Here is a 19,260-nt window from a genome sequence, read left to right as displayed (position 1 = left end):
CTGCTGAAGCCCTGGATCAGATGCCAGCAGTTGATTTGATGGGACCTGGACAATAGACTACAAGAAGATCTGCGATATTCCCTGTCCATCTGCCACCCCTGAGAAAACAGAAAGAAATTATGCAACAGCAAACAGCACTCAGCAAATCCTCCTTGAAGCCCAAGAATGTGCTTGTAGGTGACTAGAAGCTGGAAATGCCAACACAGAAGTCCTGTGCTGTCTCGTCCCTCAGCCCTGTCTGCTCTGCCTCAGGATGGGGTACCCAGCTCCCTGCTTATCACAGGCTCCACCTCGGGCACATAAACCTGCACCCAGATTTTGTGGGTTTCTCACTGTTTTGTTTTGCTCATGGAAGGAAGTCCTGGAAATGTTAAGGTTGGCTAAATGGGGCTTTTAAAACTGCAGTGCTTATCTGGGCCTCTACACCAAAACCCAGCAAAATAACAAACACCTTTCAGCTGACCAGAGGATCTTCATGTTGTGAGCCAGAGAATAGGTGGGGAAAGGCACCACAATCCTCAGCACATGAAAGCAACAGGATGGATTTGATAAGGAACAGTCAGGGGATGAAGAGAGAGGAGGAGTCCCACGAGCCAACATCTGCCAGAGCAGCAGACCCGACAGTGCTGAGAGTTTACTTAACATGTCTGATCAAAAGCTTTGGGAGTCTTGTCTGTGTTAAGTGCTACCAGATGCAAAATCAGCAGCAAGATGAGAAGTGTATTAATAAACTAAGGAGGCACATAAAGTTATTTGAAAACTGGGGAAGGTGGGGAGAGAAGGGGGAGAATAAAACCAGTTTATTTTTCCATTAAGGCAATTTAATATTCTCCAGGTGGAGTTACAATTGCTCGTCCTTGGGAATTAAATTGAATTTGTGAAACATTCCTGTTCATCAGTAGAATATACAATAAGAACTGGGATATATAATTTTTTTCTTTACACTTTGGGCAGGACAGCACTACTTATCTCTCCACAGGGCAAGAACAGCTGGCCATGAAGTCTTTTTGACCCAGGATGACTTTCACTGACTTTAACCAACTTTACAGCAGCAGGGAATATATCCCTTTTCTTTTAATTAACACAATTACATTAGGATTCATTATTGACAATTATGGCGACTGTTAAAAGTTTCCCCTTTCTTTGCCCACTCCCCCACCAACTTAAAATCTGCTCCAATATCGTCACAAATTAATGTTTAATTAGCCATCAAGCAGGGCTGATGTTCCCCGCAGAGCATTGCTGCTTACAGAAAAACTGAGAAATAGGAGAACATAGTGGATATTTCATCATCTGCCTCCAAGGGGAACCATAACCAAAGAGCAGCCAATTACCCCAATACAGCTGCAAAGTTTAATCAATGTAGAAACCAAATAGCTCATTAAGTGTCCACTGCAATAATGGAAGATCATCCCACTGACTCATATAACATGAATGTTACATTTTTAAAGATCCATTTGTGATGTGAAAGAGCAGAGATTCCCTTCATCTTCACATCCTGGCCAAGTTGTCATCTTCATTTTTCCTTTTCTGGCATGAGAAAAGAGGTAAGAGGTGGATTCCTTGGACAGCACGGGATGTGTCTGACAAGCCACGAATTACACACACCTGTGCACAAGGCAATCTGTCACACCCAGCCCCACCACTCTAGATTTATATCCCAGAGGGGAAAACCACACCAAACACCATCTCCTGCCAGGCACAGGGAAAGAGCAGAGCTGAAGGTGATTTTACTTCTTTCAACACTTGTGATGAATCGGGCACTGCCATATTGTGTCCAGCACGGGATGCAGCAATTTCAGAACTTGAGATGCCCCCAAAAAGCAGAAAACAGTTGAAAAGGTTCTTCATCTGGTTTCACCTATGAAGGAGATTGAGTAGCTCAACATCAATATCTAAACAGTTTCACAGAATGAAAATGCCAGATACCACAAGACTGTCCAGTCTAGCAAAACAGAAAAACACACAGCAGTCGGGAAGCCAAAGCTAGGGAAATTCCATCTAGAAATAACAGAGATACTAATTTATGTGTAATACTGCAGGCAATTAAATGTTAAAACAAACTTCCAAGATTTCTCCACCTCTTGATGTCTGTGGATCAAGGCTGGATGCCTTTGGTCTCCCTGGGGGACCAGGCAAAGCTTTATGATCTGCAATAGGCAGAAGGGCACAGCTGACAATTTAATGGCTCTGCCTGGCCCCCACCTCGACAGAGGTGAGAAAGAAACAGCTCTGCCAGTCCATAAAGATCTATTGACATCACTTTGTGTTTGCACCACTTTAACTGGAAATTAAATTTACATGAACAAACTCTATCCCACACAAGACTGCATATTGTGACAGTTAAATAAAGAGCTTTTTAAAAGGCGCACGTCTCAGGCAATTTAAATCAAAAAAGATAGGTTTTGTTAAAGCTACCAATTTCAGAAAATTAAGGTTGACTAAAACTGTTTTAAAAAACTCTTTTTGGAATTTAATCACATATTGGAAACCCATATGCAGCTGTTTGTGTCACCTGCAAAAAGACTGTATAAACCATAAGCATATGCTTAATTTTACACGTGTGCTTAAGTTCTATCAACTTTAATGAAGTTTAAGCACACAGCCAAGCTTTTCTGAATTTGAGAAAGCATTCCTCACCATAGGCTGTGAAGCTAGTAGGAAATCACCAATGAGGAAAAAAGTAAAATTAAAACTGGCTGGTCAATTTTCACAGCCTGAGTAAGCACTAGGTCCAGAAATTAAACATAAAACATATTTCTGAGTTTGTTTGCTTGTTTTGCTGTAATAGGAAGGGGTGAGTGCCAAAATGTTTGCAAGGATTCCCAGTGAACCTGGCAAAATGTCAGCAAAATGGATGTATAAAACTACATGAAAGTCAATGGCTTGGGTTTAGCTTCTGAGGAAATGAATCATGTTAAAATCTACTATATGTCTCAAAGCTGAGAAGAGGAAAATCTGGACTCTGCCTCAGTCTACACATTTTTGGGGTGCTCAGTGGCTGCAGTTCGTGGGCAGGCAGGCCTCAGCTGGGCAAACCCCACACTCTGATTCACTGAAGAAGGTTCTTGCCTTCAAGAAATTTGCAATCTCATTTTCCAAACCATTAGGCCCACTTCTACATTCCCTTCAAGGCTGCCAGATGTGTGTCTGGTATTGGATTTGGCTGGCTGACCATGGGTTTTTATTTCTTTTTTAACAACAACTGCCTTGTTCGGACACTTTATGTTCTACACATCTCCTAAGATGGGAACCTCAGCTGAAGAAAAGGGACTTGAATCACACAGAAAGCTGAACAATGGATAACTTCTGCTGCCCTACAATGGAATCCACAGTGTACAGATCCCTCTTGGGTGAGCTCCAAAGTTTAATTTGATACTGTCCACATGCAGATAAATAAATGTAAAGTGCTGGCTTTCAATTAGAATTCATGCATCAAAAAAGGTGGTGCCCCCAGCACACATCAGGAAAACAGATTTTAACTTTATCTCTGCTTGGGGCCAACATGCCACAGAAGTCAAACTTCTGCATTGGAAGTGTGTTCCTTACCTGCACGTCTTTAAAAGGCTCACCTGAGCTCAGAATTGAGCACACGCTGATGACAGCCCTGCGGACAGCAACACAGAGAGGGGAACTGCAGGGCTGAGCTGGAGGAATTTGCAGAGCCAAAAATGGGGAGGAAAGGGCAAGTAACTCAGGAGCTAAAGAGGAAGGCCAGACCTTTAACGTGACAAGATGTGAGACTGTTCCCATGGCAAAAGAGAAACATAGAGATGGAGAGGATCTGTGCCTCAGGACTGTTGAATGAAAGGAGTTTGTAAAGCACCTTTGTTGCTTACTGGCTTCAGCAACACTTGGGAGTTGCTACAGCTTTTCCATTTATATTTTACTTTTCTCACCATTAAAAGCAACACTAAAACCATCACATGATGCTTTCCAGATGCTCTTCCTTACCTGTTGTGTGTCAAAGCTAATCAACATCCTGCATTTTAATCAGCAAATCAAACTGAAAAATACAATTGCGGAGAATGGTCCTTCAAAGATGGAGTTTTACGGTACCAGACACTTAAAATCATGTCTGGAACAAATTCCTTCAGCTCTGGCTGCAACATTTCTCATTGGTATTTCTACCACCTTCCAGCTTGCTCAGTCACTGTGCCACACACTCCTCACAGAGACGACATTTTCTAACAACAAAACCACCCTTCATGGCAGCTGAAGCTGTTTTTCACCAGCAATAGAAACTGAAAAACAGAGACAGGAACCTGCATTTCAGCCACTTCCATTCTTGGAAATTAGATGCTCTCACAACTTCTCCATATCCACATCTCATTGTTGCCAGATAAAATTTTCATCAAAAAAAGGATGAAGTTTGCCCTACACTTTGAAAAACTCCAGGGCTCTAAAACTGAATTTAGGCCACAACTGAATTCTCCAATAAGTAGAGTTCTATTTCCTTTTATCTTGTTTGGCCAAAGCTCTTTTCTACACTGCACAGCATCATAATACTTAAAGCACGAAACCCAAGGTGGGAATCTGACTCTGCTCTGTCTGTTCCAGACCACCACCATGCCCAAGATGCATGGAAAGACTTTAACTTTCTAAACCACATCTTCCAATCCCAGCCAGCTTCACAGAAGAGGCATAATAATTTGTCTGCTGCAGTTTTTAGCATTCCTTCTTGTTACTGGCCGTCTGTTTCAGTCTTGCTGCTCCATTATAATTCCCTAATACAGCACAGGCTACCCAAGATCTGAGACAAGAGCAACCCATCTTGAAAGAGATTTTTTTCTAGGACCTGCTAATCCAACAGCAGACTTGAATAGCACTCAGATATGAGAAGAATGGAAACTTCTTCTGCATTGGCCATGTTATCTCGCTCTGCCCCATCACACAGCTCATCTGCTTTGACAGGAGAATTCCCACATCTTCATTTTCTTTTTGTTTTCTCTCTGCTTAAATATTTCCACCTTAGATAAATGATGTATTTGCTTGCTTTTTCTGTGTCACCAGCCAAGCTCTGACAGAATAAAATTGTCTGCTTTTTCTGCATGCTCTCCATGCCTCCACTATTACTTTCCACATTCATGTCTCTATTATCCATGGGTATAATCCAGGTTACAGAGTAAACTCTCTGCAGGTGCCAGCTGTGGCTGACTCCATCATTTGCAGTGTGACAGCGTCCCTCAGAGATGTGTCCCCAGGACCAAGGAGATGCCCACCAGGGTCTGTGGCCTTGGGCACAGCACTGGGGGAGCACAGCCTTCTGTTTGGACCCCATCTGGCACAAGTGCTGTGTCTTAACCAGGGATTTACCTTGATCAGCTCTGGCCATCAAAAGCAGCAACATTTCTGACCTGTTTCCTCTCAAGACTTTTTAGTAGGTCCCATCTCGGGTTGGTTTTCTCACCCGAGATTCAAGTTGTTTAAAGTCCTTGCCCTCTAAAAGCCCCGAGTCGTGTTGGTACAAAGAAGCGGAGTCTTCAAGGCCTTGTTTTCTGGTTTCTCGAGTTGTTTATTATTTGATATCACAGAGTTTTTCTCTGCTCCCAGCCGAGGTCTGGACAGCGGCTGGGACACGAGGCGACTGCCCACCGATGGGACACCACCTTACATTTATACTGATAATTACGTATAGGTTATTTACTATTTCACACCCATGCCTAGTGCTTACACTAAGAGGGTCACTTCTGCTTTGACCCAATCCACTCTCACTACCTTATATCATCACCACCCCAGAAGATGGAGGACGAGGAACAAGGAGAGGGACACGAGGTACCACCCAAATTCCACCATCTTGTCCCCCATTTACCTCTATTCTAAGAATCCTAAAACTACTGAATTTTGTATGTTCCACTGTGCTAAACTACTATTTTCACTTCCTGGCGATTTGCAATTCCTCTCCTAATGCTTGAAGTTTCTCCCATGGGCTAAGATCAAACTCAGTGTCTTCCTGGGCTCTGTGCCAAGGTTTCCAACCCCCCTGGACCGGTTCCGCAACCCCTGTCCAGGGCTCAAATTCTCTTTCCCAGGTCCCAGGTCATCCAAAGGGATGTCCTGGACTCCAACATTCCCACACCAATATTTACACACGATCTGTACCAGGCTTTTGCTTTCTTCTGTTCCTGCATCTCATCACCTGCTGTATGGCAGGTTATCAAAAGCTGTCCTGTTTCATCTCTGAAAGCATCTCCCAGCCTCAACCACAGAGCTCTCCTCCCAAAGAAGGCATAAGTGTGCAGGTCCTGGCACATCCTGTGTGCTGAGTGACTGTATTAAACAATAACATAACAAATACATTAAATAACACAGTAATAAGCATGATGAAAATAATGAGCACAGTTAACTGTTTAGGTCCTTGCTTACTTTGTAGTCCTTGCTGAGAGGTTCAGCTAATAAAGGCTGTGTTGCATTATAACATTGCCAAGATATTAATAGCCAAGCAGGGAGACGAATGGCAGGCTTACACTGCACAATTAAAACTTTTCCAGTTTACCCTTTCAGTAAAATTTGTGGTTTATAATAAGCATCTTTGTCTGTTCTGAAGAGAGTAAGGATTGGAAAGTTACATGGATGGGAACAGAGGTTCATTAAAGATTTAAAACAGAATGTGGTTTGGCATTGTAAAATAAACATGCGTATAAGACGGGATGCATCAAGAGCTGCCTGAAAGAAGTGCTCAATGTTCCTTTTCTCCTGTGATCCTGGATCTAGTGGTCATGCTAGCCACAAAAAGGGATGAAAAAGCAGCAGGGATAAAATGTGCATGCTTGTTACCAATAATGTGAAGGTCTGTTCTATATCCCCATTCACAATTCATTTCTCATATGTATATCTATAGGGTGTAAATATATATATACACACACGCATATAAGAAATGTGTGCATTTTATCTCTCATGCATCTCAATATTCATCAACATATACAGATGTTATATTACTGATTTTTCTCACCCTAGAGACTAGAAATTCCTATTATAGAGCAAACACATATTGACCTGTAGAGACTCAGTGAGCATTTAAACATTCAGAGAACATACATGCTATTTGTTTAAGTCTAACTTAGAGCACAGCACATCCTTGTTTCTCAAACACACAAGGAAAACAGGAAGGAAACAGATGAAAAGCATTCCCACAAAGTCAAGGTTTGAGTAAGAGGGTTAACATTACCAGGTAATTTATTTATACTGTTGGACACAACTTCGATTTAGATAAAAGGCAGATGCTTATCACATGGATTTCAATAAATCAGGTTAGAAGTCACAGACATCCGCAAAAGCTGGACCTCGAATGACAAGCAATGCACACAGACTGTGGCTTTATTTACAGAGTTTCTGGGAGTTACTGATCCCTCCTGGAGTCAGGTGGCCCTTCCAGCAGCGAGAGCTGCCCTGTGGTACCAACATTCCTTGCCAGCGAGCACCTACAACCAGGCCAATAATCCCTATGATTAACAAAATCTAGCACTAGAGGGAGGCTGAACACATATTCTGCTCTCTTTGGCCTTTTCAGCTTCTCCAGACATTAAAAGGCAGGTGATTTAAAGCAAGCCCAGCATAAGCAGGCAGATCCCAGCCTCTGAACAGGAGATGAGCTATTTAAGGCAGCAACTCCCCACTGGCAAAATTAATGCTCTTTCCTCCCCAGCTATTTGGCAAGCTGCACACCCAAAATTAAGAAATAAATTAAAAAAGAAAAAAAAAAATCCAAAACAATTCCTGTGTCCTGGCTGTTTCTTCAGCTGGTGAATCAGAGCCCACAGAGGCACCACCCCCAACACTCACAGGGAGCAGAGTCAGACAGTGAAACACCTGGCAGCCTCTTCCCTAACAAGGATGAGGCTCTCACTTCTCGCATCTATCAACACATTCCCACCTTCTCGCAGGCGCGAGCACTAAGGAGAAGTGAGACAGGTCTCCTCAGAACAGCCTCACACGCCTCCAGAACGCACTTCAGCTTCTCTCCTTCCAGCATTCCTCAGCAATAGGAACTCAAGCCCTTTGGCTGATTTTCTGCACATCTCAACAGGATGATAAGACCAGTGAGTTCAGTCAGTCTGAATGTAGGGATAGCTCCCTGCCTGTGCAGCTGCAGCCCTGCAGCCCCTCCAAGCATAGATGGTTATAACAAGAACTGATATATTAAAATTCTTTATATTGCACTTCCTGCAACTATTCAAAGTCCAATTGTTTCTTTATTTTAACCCCCAACCCAAAGCCACTTCTTGACATCTGCTTTGATATATTCCAAATTGTTCCTATGTTCAGGCACTGATGGTGTTTAGTCATTAATTTGCAGTTATTACAGTAATGAGGCACTGGGATGTAGCAGGCAGAATTGCTCTGGGAGACAGGACATCTTGGTCTTATTTTTAGCCTGCTACTGGTCAGCCTGGTGACCTAGGCAAAGCACTTTCCCTGCTCCAACTTCCTTATCAGGAAGAGAGTGGTATTTCTTTTGTAAAGTGTTTTGTGGCCTGTCAATAAAAAACACACTGATAACAGCTGGGGCTTGCTGGGAAAGGGGTGCCATCCCAGCTCAACACAATCCTCTCCTTCCCATGCTGTGGCAGCATCTCAGATCTCAAAAGAAAATGAGACCCATCTGCAGATGCAGCACATGCAGGTAATTAGTGGAGATCCGTAAATGGATGTTTTCCCAAGGTGGCCCTCGGCAAGTTGGCAGCTGAGGGTCACATCTGCTTTGAGCCACCCAGATCCTGTCCCAACACGAAATGCTGGGCTCTGAGCCTCCCCTTCAAAGAGAACTGGTCATTTCAAAGCCAGTAGCACCCATGACTCCTGAGATAGCCTTCCTGAGGACATGGGACAGGGACTGGCTTTTCACACAGCTGTGCAGTTCTGATCCCTGCGCAGCCCTGCCTGGCAAGGAAGGAAGAAATTGCCAGAGCCATGAGTGAAGGTCCCTGCCTGTGAGCAAACAGGTCACTTGAGAGGTGGCTGATGAGAGTTTTTCACTTTTGCTTTCCCTGGCCTGGGCAGATGCCTGTTTTGAAACTAGAAGGCAAAAATATAATAAAAATCTGCCTCCTTCCCTCCCAGATCTATCTATTTCCCTTTGACAAACAGTGATTTCATTTTTCTTCCCGTCCAGATTTTTTTTTTTTTCTTTCTCTTTTAAACTGAGCCCAGGCCAACGTGGCAAAAGGCTCTTTGCTCATGTCCTTATTTGTCAAACATGCCATCGCCACGCCCTCACCACCATTCTGGGAACAAGTCCTTGCCTTCCCCGGCTGCAGCCGAAAGGGAACTTCCCAACACAACTCTCCCCCAGCCCAAACACACTCTTTTAAAAATAAATATTGCCTTTTCTTTCCTTTGGTTTTTTTTTTTTTTTTTCTTTTTCTAAAAAAAAGGCATTCCAGTTAATAAGAGAAGAGTTTAGATTTCCTTCCCCTTTCCTCTCCACAGCTTTGCCGTGAATCTGAATATGACAGATCTAGAAAGGAACACAGAAATTACAAGAAAATGCCAGATCTATCACAAAGGTATTTCATGACCCAGCCCTCCTTTAATTTCCATCAGAGCATAAGTCAGATACTAAAGTACCTTTTTGGATCTGATCCTAAGTGGCCAGTTCCACTGTCCAAATAGAGATCCAGAGATAAACAGGTCTATGAAAACTGGGTATTATTATTTTAACTGCTGCTCTTAAGCTACAGCTTTAACTGTAATAAGCTGTGCAGCTTTCAGCCCTCTGGTAACAGTAACACACAAACTGATAATAAACTAAACAGTTATCCTGCTGTCCTCATCAACTTAACACCTAGCATAAAAAGCTTTACCTGGAGCCCCACAGCACACACACTTCATAAGCTGTCATTAGCACTGTGCTGTCCAGAGAGAAATTTCTGATGTAAAATGGGTGATTTGATGGAACAGATGAATTTCAAACTCTGAGTAGATCTGGAGGGCTCTAAGCAGGTCCGCAGAGGCCAAACGACCCCAGACAGCAGCCTCAGGTCTGGTCAATGCTCAGGAACTGGGTCTGCTTCTCCAGCACTTATGTTTAGCGACGGGGAAACTGAGGCATGGAAATTAAATGGTCTGGCATTGGAGAGCAAAACCAGCCTCTTGGAGCCCAATACAACACATGTCCATGAGACCTCTGATTTCAGACAACCATGCCCTCACAGCAGAAGAAACACAGTCACCATCGTTCTGCTCCTTTAGCACAAGAACACCAGAAGTTGAGAAATCAAGAAATCCAGAGTTGAGGAAAATTACTGTGTTTGATGCACAAAGGCACTGGGCAGCATTCTCCAGCACCACCTGCCCCTTTTCTCCTCTCTTGGGGTTTTACATCTTGCTTCAGCATGACTTTTGCTACTGCTGAAAGATAAGGAGCTGATCTTGCAACACAAAACCCTGCTGGCTCCTGACTTTAGCCCTGACTTTAGCCTGCTCCTGATCTCCTACAGAAAATGAAAGGGGAAAGGAAGGGGAATAGGTGACCAGAGAGCACAGATGAAATGCAGAGAGCCATGTTTGCTGCGTAAGAGTACATTTGGGGAGGTGACAGGCAGGACTGCTCAGTTACATCTGGTAGGCTTGCCTTCCTCTGAGCAGGATAGCATGCAAAGGAATCTTGCTCTCACCAAGCTCTTGCTAAAACCTTGAGAGAAAGGATGCGACAAATAGCAATCCCATGAGTTCAGAAAGAAGAGCTGTCCTGCTGAGTGGTTCTACCAAGGGGCACATCCCCATGACAGCCTCGAGTGACTCAGGGACACTTTAGGAGCAGCAGCAGGAGGGAGCTCCTTTCAATAAACACACAAGGTCCTCTCCTTGTGTGACCTGGGAAGGGGGAAGCCTGACCCTGAGGAATCCTGTGAGGCACCACGACCCCTTCCTGCTACCCAGGCTCCTGTGCAGGCACCATGCATGCCTTTGCCAGGAGCCTGCTGCTCCACGGCTTCCCAGGGCGCTCTGGAAGCTCCCCTGCTCCCACGGGGGCCACTCTTCTCAGAGAGATAAAAGACAGAACAACACTTGCTGGGGAATTACTTCATTCCCCCAAGGTTGGGAAAAGCCATGCTCTGCACTTGGCAATGTCCCTGCCGGCTGCAGCCTTTCCTGGCAAGGGAGAACACAATCCCTGTTAACTCCTTCCTTATCAAAGGCTGTTCCAACACTAAGCCCATGGCAGGAAAGGCTGAGGCTTTGCCATAGCATCTGAACATCTTGCCACAGGCAAGAGGTCCCAGTAAGCCCATGAGGGAGAGGAATGTTTTGTTTTTCCCAAGGCACAAAGCAGAAAAATTGACTCTAGATTTGGTGAGAAGGTCAGGAACTAAGTCAGATCCTTTGAATCCTGTTTAATGCCTGCCTGCTGGCCTACTCTCATGGTCAAACCCACCAAGGGATACAGGATTGCCCCAATCTTCCAGGGCCATCAAGGGCAGCCCCATGTCTGTGGATATGTGGTTACACGACTCTCAACAGCCTCAAATCTAGACCATGCTCTCTTTGTTCTCCCTGCTTCTCACAGAAGGCTCTTCCAGATCTTTGGAGCCCCAGTACCTAGAAAATTTCTAAACACCAGCATGGAGGTACTTCTGGCAAGCTCAGCCTCTCCTGTTCCTGCAGCAACACCCACACAGAGCTGAAATAAGGGCTTATTCCCCAAGTGTATTTTTAATTTGCAACCAGACCCATTCTGAGCCTTCTTTTTGCTCAGCTAACAAATCAAACTCTTCTGGTCTCCACTGGGAAGATCAGCTCCTCACTCCTTAATTACCTTGACTGCCTTGTCCTGGAAGTCTGAATGCAATTCTCCAGAATGTGCCTGAGCAAACATAAACCTGGCACTCCAGGAAAACCTGCAATACCTGCACAAAAATGTTCACATCTTTCAAAGGTGTTCAAGGTCTGTCCATATTCACTTTGGACATGCAATCATCACCTGATGCATCTTAGAAGCTGCATTTTCATCCAGGTGGTCAGTCTAGAAGATCTACGCCAGCAAAAAGAGAGTGAAACGGGTCTCAATTACATCACTGGAGCCTGGGCCAGGGCTTATTTGCTTCACTTAATTTTAGGCATCTAAACAAAGCAATTTTTGGATCAGATTACTGCCCTAAAGTCTCTCCACAGTCCATGGAAGGAGATGGCCATTCCAGAAGACAATTCATTCTGGGAAGGTTTCACTCCCCTCAGCCATCACAACATAAGGCAATTAGTCTTCTAATTCAAGCCGGATGGGAAAAATCCTTTAATAGCCCAGCAAGTTTTGAATGGAAATATCCCCTGCTTGGGAAACACAGCTTGCTAAAGCTTACTTGGTTATTCCTGACCCATGATTTTTAACCAGAACTTTTCCCCCTCATTTCATTATCATTCATTCATTCCCATAATTTCTGGATTGGTTCTGCACAAATGACAAAATTCTTGTCTTCTTACCTGTACATTGTAGGTAACATCATCCAGAGGAGGTGGGGGGGGAAAGGCACCTTGTGATGATGTGATGTTCCCAAGGTCATCCATAGGAGGGGGCGGGGGAGGAAGAAAGTCCCCTAGGAAAGAGAGTGGGAGAATTTAGACTCAGCAGCATTTCCCCATATCATGACAAGGATCATCAGCAGGAACTCCACGACACTTTCAGCTCTGCCCATCAGCTTTGTGGCACAGGACATAACACATTATTTAACTATTAAATGCTCAGCTTCACCCCTCACTGCCTCAGGAGATGGCTACCCAGCTCAGTAACAGTGGCAGATGGCTTAGGGGTGCTCAGATTCCACAGCAAAGCAGCTCCACAGATCCAAGTCACATCTCAAACCTGCCACAGGCAACCACAAATTGCACTAATGAGCACCCCATGTCTAACCTTGCAATGAATCCCATCCAATTCACTTCCCTCATGTACTAAACTATGCCAGCTCTTCTTGATCCCTGTAAAGACAGTATCATGTGCTGTCCAAAGGCAGAGATTCCCTGCTGCAGAAAACATACAGAGGGTTGGAGCTGGAGCCCAGAATCTAGACCAGCCCATCTCCTGCCTCCCTGCTGCTGTCAGGCAGCCATACTCTCTGCATTTTCCTCTTCCCATAGGGACTTCATAGCTTCATGTAAAGAACTTCTGGGAAGATCACAGGCTCTTCTCAGTGACAACAGCCAGGTGATGGGCCAGGTACAAGCACACGTGAATCCACCTCTCTCAACTCTAGATTTTTACAGGAGGGCTGATGTACTAAATTTCTAGAATTCAACTTGCTCATGTTAATCTTCCGAAAGTGCTGATGGAAAGACAAAGCAGCACATACTGGCTGTGAAGCCATCCAGCTTAGCACAGAGATGGGAGGTGGGAGCAGATACAAGTTCTCCTTGAGAATTTCATGGGATGTGGGACCACAAAAAGAAAGAAAGGAAAACAAGGACAGAGCAACACAGGCTGCAGGCAGCAGGACACTAGGCCCTGAAAGCACCTCCTAATGGTGGAAAAAGAGCATTTGCCATTAACACTGGATTTGTCTCCAGGGAAGGCAGCTGCCTGCAATTTGGACCACTTTGGTATGTTTTTCTTTCTTCTTACAAAGATTGATGCTGCAGTAGAGCTGTTTGCTGTTGGCTCTTGTGTCTGCAGCATCTGGGATGGAAGATTTCAGATTAAAAGAAGTGTGATATTTCATATATATAGGAACTATTGCTTTTGGAAGGAAATATGAGCTCCCTACTTGACCCTCCAGATGTCCATGCAGCATCACACTGCATTCAGGCCACAGCCCCTCAGCACCACCCCTAAATGCCAAAGATCAGGCTCCAAACCACTCAGGAAGGTGCTGAGCCAGACCCCTTGACCTGCAGCCTTCTGGGCCACCTGTGCCCAGGTTTAAAGCCCTAAGCTCAGCCCAAACCAGTCACAGGCACCAGCTGGGCAGCACTGCCAGCACTGCACCTTCATGCTCTCTGCCATGGGAAGTAGATGGGTCTGCAGCCCTCGAAAGTTTTTCTCTTCTATTTTGAATCACTCTCTGAAAGACAGAAACTTCCCCTAGGACTTCAAGAGATATTACTTACCAGGAAAGTAGTTTCTTCCCATTTTCCCCAAAATGAGCATGGATGGGACTCAAAAAACCCCTTCTGAATCCCTAAGAAAGTATCATCCTAAATACAGATGCTCAAAGACAGCTCAAAAGCAACACACTGAAAACTAATTTAAGACAATCATGTTGCTCCAACACATAAAATCCCATGAAACTCACTAGTTCATGCTATTATAGAGTTCAGGATTGATTTTTTAAAAACTTACATCCAATAATATCTGCACCATCCTTCTCATTGCTCTATAATTAATCCAATCTTTTATTTCAAATCATATGAAATACAATACGAAATAAAAAGAAGAGAGATTTTGAAATTAATATCAAAGGGGTAAGTTCTAAAAAATGCTGGGATATTTGAGTGCTTCTTAAACTTTTCTCCTTTGCTCTGAAAATGACCCTCCAACCAGGCAGCATGATTTTGCAAACAAATTCAACTCCAGAGGACACAGACTTCTCAAGATTATGCTTCAGATGATACTTCTCAGTTCTCCTGGCTCCGATGCCAAAAACTGATCTCCCTGCACAACACATTAGTCAGACACTCTTGCTTTATTAGAACCCTTCAAAACACCTAAGGAAAATTAAGGTAGAGAATGTGCTGGAGGAGATGAGACAGGGAAAGGGGCATAAACAGAAGTCTGCATCTAACAATGACTTAGCACAAACATAAATAAAATACCATTTTTGCCCCTTTGGAAGACCCACTCCTCCTTCTGAAAGAAAAACAAAACAAACAAAACAAAACAAAACAAAAACATTGGCAAGGTTTTTCAGAAAAGGAGCAAATGACAGAAAAAAAGCTCTCTCCTAGAGTTTGGAAGAAAACACTTCTTTGCAGTAGGAGACAGCTGGCTCTACCACATCCCAGCCCAGCTCTGCTGACTCCATCCTGTGTTAGATAAGCTGCTGGCTCCATTCTCCCCACAAGTGGGAAGATTTTTAGACTGGGAAGCAGAGAGCAGATGCCTGATGAACTGGGGGGACCTTGCAGATGTTTGGCCTTTTCCTGGTCCTCTGCGAACAGATGGACCTTTCTCCTTCACAGCTTTAGTTATTTATTCTGCCACTGCGCCTTCCTCTTTCCCACACACAGCCACGGGCCCCGACGCTGTTCCCACTGCACTCACGGGACAGTATTCCCTTGGATGCAGAAAGGAAAGCTGTCACTGCATTATTATTATTGGCATTGCTGGGAGTCTCCCTCTGGCAGAGAGGGAAGCATGTAGAGACTAAAATCCGTGTCCTCAGCAGCATATAATTCCAGATGATGTGGGGAGAAACAAGTCTAGGTTTGAGGGAGCAAAAAAGGAAAAGAACCCAAAAGCCAGCTTACACAGTGCCCCTACAGCGCATCTTTAGAACCTTCTCTCACTCCCGGAGCTTTTCAAGTCAGATTTCACTTATTTAGAGCTGGGCAAGCCGTGGGAGGAGGCAGGAAAGTCCATGTCCAGGCAGAGCATATCAGTGCCACCCACTGCTGACCACGTTCAGTGTCACAGAGTGAGGCAGGAGCCATCTGGGCAAGGGACCATCCCTGGTCTGCACAGATGCACCAGCAGCCACAGCAGAGTGGGGCTCTGGGGTTACCAGTTAACCATGGAGGACACATCCCACGCTGAGCACTCTCCCTCTCCTGACTGATTTAACCAGGCTGTCCCTCTGTGAATAAGGGATAAGATGGGTAAAAGGCTCATTAGTATTGATTATTGTTCAGCACCAAGATCAGCATTTTGGTTGACTTTCACCTGACATCAACCTGAACACTTGGATGCATTTCAGGTTATGAGAGTGAGTACAGAGGTATCAAGGCACCTCCATAAAGCAATTTGTACTTCAAGAGACTTGCATTCCAATGGTAAGTCTGTCTATGGAGGCAGCCTGGGCCAGGCATGTTTGGAGGTAGGAAATCACACCAAGACACAACCAAGACACAGCCTGCCTTCAGCTCTTACAATGAGAAATCTCTACCTGTTACCATATGCTTAAGAAGAGAAAATAAACAGTCCTTGTGGCACCAGCATCTCATTCCCCCTTGATACAGTTGTGAAGGCCATGAGTCAATCTATGAAGGGGCAGTGCAGTGAGACACATGCCCAGCCCAGTTATTTCAGATACGGCGGCGCAACGTGCCATGAAACCGCAGCTCTGAGCTCTGCCCTCACCACCCACTGCAGCACCAGGGACAGGACTGCCAGCCCGGCAATGGCCCACCCCAGGTGATGGAACACCTGTATATTGTTCATACAAGTAAACAGGCAGAAATTAGGTGAGTCCATCATGGTTACGTTGGGAAGCAATAGCAGAGCCAGAGGCAGAAGTGATGCCTCCCAGGCCCCAGCCTGGCTTTGATCAGATCTGTGCCATTGTAGAGGCGCTTGCAAGGTTTTACCCCTCTCCACCCCAAAATTTCCCCTCTGACACTTTCCAAGGAGCTTTAAACATTTCACTACTACACTTTTAAGTATACAAATATGAAATTGTTCAAAGTCCTAACAGACACCTACATCAGCACAAACCTGTCAGGGTGAATAGAAACTCACAAAAATTTTGCCACTGGCTGCCTGATGCCTTCTGGGTACAAGTATGAGCTGAGAAAAACATCCTGTCTCATACAGCAAACACCATTCTCACTTACAGGCTAACCTTTAAAATTTTAAGTGCACTTCATTTTTTTGTTGGATCAGCCTCATGTCTCAAGTCTTTGTTTTCAGGAGATGCATCTGCCAGCCAACAAATGAATTGTAGCACAGTAATTGCCTCCCCCCTTGACAGACACAGTTGTTTAGACATCAAGATTTGTGGCTTTGAAACTTCTAGACTTGAAGAAGGGCTCACATGCTCAGTAAAAGAGACTTATTGGGGGAAAAACACAGAAAACACCAAAAAGCAAAACACCATATTTTTCACTGAAACAATAAGTTCATGAAACCTATTAAACAAAAAAACTGGGCTTACACTGGCCTTCCCAGATCTCTGGCTGACATCTGAGGACTATATGTCAGATGCTGATTTCAATTTTCTCCTTGCAAGCAAAAATAACCCTTTCTGATTGTCATCTTGATAATTTCTGATTCTGAAGCTGCTTCAGAATCAGTTTGAATCACCTGAGAAACACAGTTCAGCCCTGACTCAGAGACCAGACTAAGGATAGTGATGGAGAGAACCCCCACTGAATGTACTTCTGTTCTGATCCAGACAGACTCCATTTGGCAAAGTACTGAGCAGATAGAGGCACTGTTTGGTCAAGCATTTACCTTCTACTGCAGAAAGCCAAAGCTTTCTACATCGAAACAATTAAGATTCAGAACTAAACCCTAATTCATTGAGCTCTAGGCTAAAATCCTGTTGATGGAGGCTACCATGAACCTGTATCCCACAGTGAGCATTGCAGGAGCCTGCAGAATATCACAGTGTTACTACATGGTCTGGGAAACTTCCCACTGCAAAGTGACACCACAGGATTTTTATAGAAAAAAAACTTTGTCTAGATGTGACCTGGTGCCTCCTAGGTGTGAACATACATCTTACTAAGTTTCCCAAGGTGAACATTTTCCTGTGGCATCTGTACTAAACACGCACCACTAGGCAAGGAAAACACACAATTAAAATCATGTTTTGGCCCCAACCATGTTATGAGTAGTCACTGACACCACGTCAGCACAGGGGAAACTGTTGCATGATGACACACCAGCCCCACAATTCCCCTAAATATGCCACATTGGCCTGTTATTCCTAAAATAAAGCAGCTCCAACAACCCTAAGCACTGTTTAAATTACCACTCTTACCAATCACTAATCCTACCATTTGAACTACTTGTGCTAATCAGCTACTGTATTAATAAGCATGAGGAAGAAAAAAAAAAAAAACCACACTGGCTAATTTCATCCTCAGCATTTAAAAAAGGAATACTGAGTCTGTCAGGTAGTTGGACTGAAAATTTACTTCACCACCTGCTAGCTGAAATATTGCTTTTATGGATTTACATTGTATTAAAAGGTCACTGGCTGTTTAAGTCTTAAACAGTTTTAATCATTCTAAAAGTCTCTTAACAGTAAGAAAAGGAAGCTCAGAACAAACAGCAGCAGGGATTCTAATTAAAAGGGCCAATTCATCTAATTTTATTTGGGGTTAATTATTCAGGATTCACTCTCTGATGTGTAAGGAATAGCAATTAGTAATTTTAGTGATTTGAGGAACATTGGAGGTGTAATCAGTTAAAATGAGTGAGTGTTTACAACACAAGATGTTGAATTAGTTTCTCCCAGCTGGAGAACAGGAACATTAGTCCCCTACAGTTCAGGACTATGAATCGCAGTCCTGCTTAAAATATTCTCTTTAAATTAAAAAAAACAAAACAAACCCACCACACGCCAACAATCATCTGGTAATTTTGTTTACTACATGGAAAGTCAATAGGAAATGTGTACCATGGCAGCTTACACATCCTCACCTCCACCTTCACCCTGCCATCCAACTATTTAAACCCCTGGGATTCACTGGAAACAATTCCCAGCAATTTTCCTATCTGCACAACTCCAGTCAGACTACCACCCTCTGGCCACACTGCCTTTCACCACAACTGGCTGAGATAATGGAAGAAGCAGCCTGTGAAACTTTGAAATGTTAATTAACCTCAGTGGTTAAATATACAGAGGAAAAATGACCGTGCGATTAACTTAAAACCTCTAGGTACAATTCCTCCTGCAAATGCAAATCCAAAATAGCTCTGCTGGAATCGCTCTGGACCTCTTCCAGTGTTACTAGAGCCAGAATAAGGTACTAAAGCTTTCAGGAGAAGCAGATGAGACTCTGGTGGGGACAGAGGAGCCACGTGGGAGAGTGCCAGTGAGGAGATCCAGTGCTGGCTGCTTCAACACTCAGGTCTGAACTGAGGCAGCAGTTCAAAAGCCATTTTTTACTCCCTCTCAAGAGCTAACTGGGTTTTACCACCACTCAGGCATAGCCAGTGGGACTGAAGCTGGACCCCTCGCAAGTTGACTGTTGGTCAAGCATTTACCTTGACAGGCTGGTGACTGTTAAAAGGAGCAGCACTGGCACACCATGTCATGCTCACTGCAAGTGATGCAGCTTTTTATGAGTGAATTAATTTAGTACAAACAGATGCTGTCTTTGGTGTCCTATACACAGAGCTGTCACTCCAGCTCTGGTCATCAAGGCAGGAAATCCCCTCCACCC

General features: G+C 44.3%; 1 protein-coding gene across 8 annotated transcripts in view; it reads right to left on the bottom strand.

The window, feature by feature from the left end:
• The window catches only part of LPP (LIM domain containing preferred translocation partner in lipoma), a 334,290-nt gene that overhangs the window by 173,432 nt on the left and 141,598 nt on the right, over window positions 1–19,260 (bottom strand). For all 8 annotated transcript variants that reach the window (XM_083868545.1, XM_083868547.1, XM_083868550.1 and 5 more), the window contains one exon: window positions 12,421–12,533. In XM_083868545.1, the coding sequence (XP_083724671.1) occupies window positions 12,421–12,533 (113 nt within the window). The remainder of the gene's footprint in view (window positions 1–12,420; window positions 12,534–19,260) is intronic.

This window comes from Zosterops lateralis (genome assembly GCF_965231275.1).
Source record: "Zosterops lateralis genome assembly, chromosome: 10".
Lineage (NCBI taxonomy): Eukaryota > Metazoa > Chordata > Aves > Passeriformes > Zosteropidae > Zosterops > Zosterops lateralis.
The sequence above is the reverse complement of the archived record's forward strand: the minus strand, read 5'-3'. Positions and strand labels throughout refer to the sequence as shown.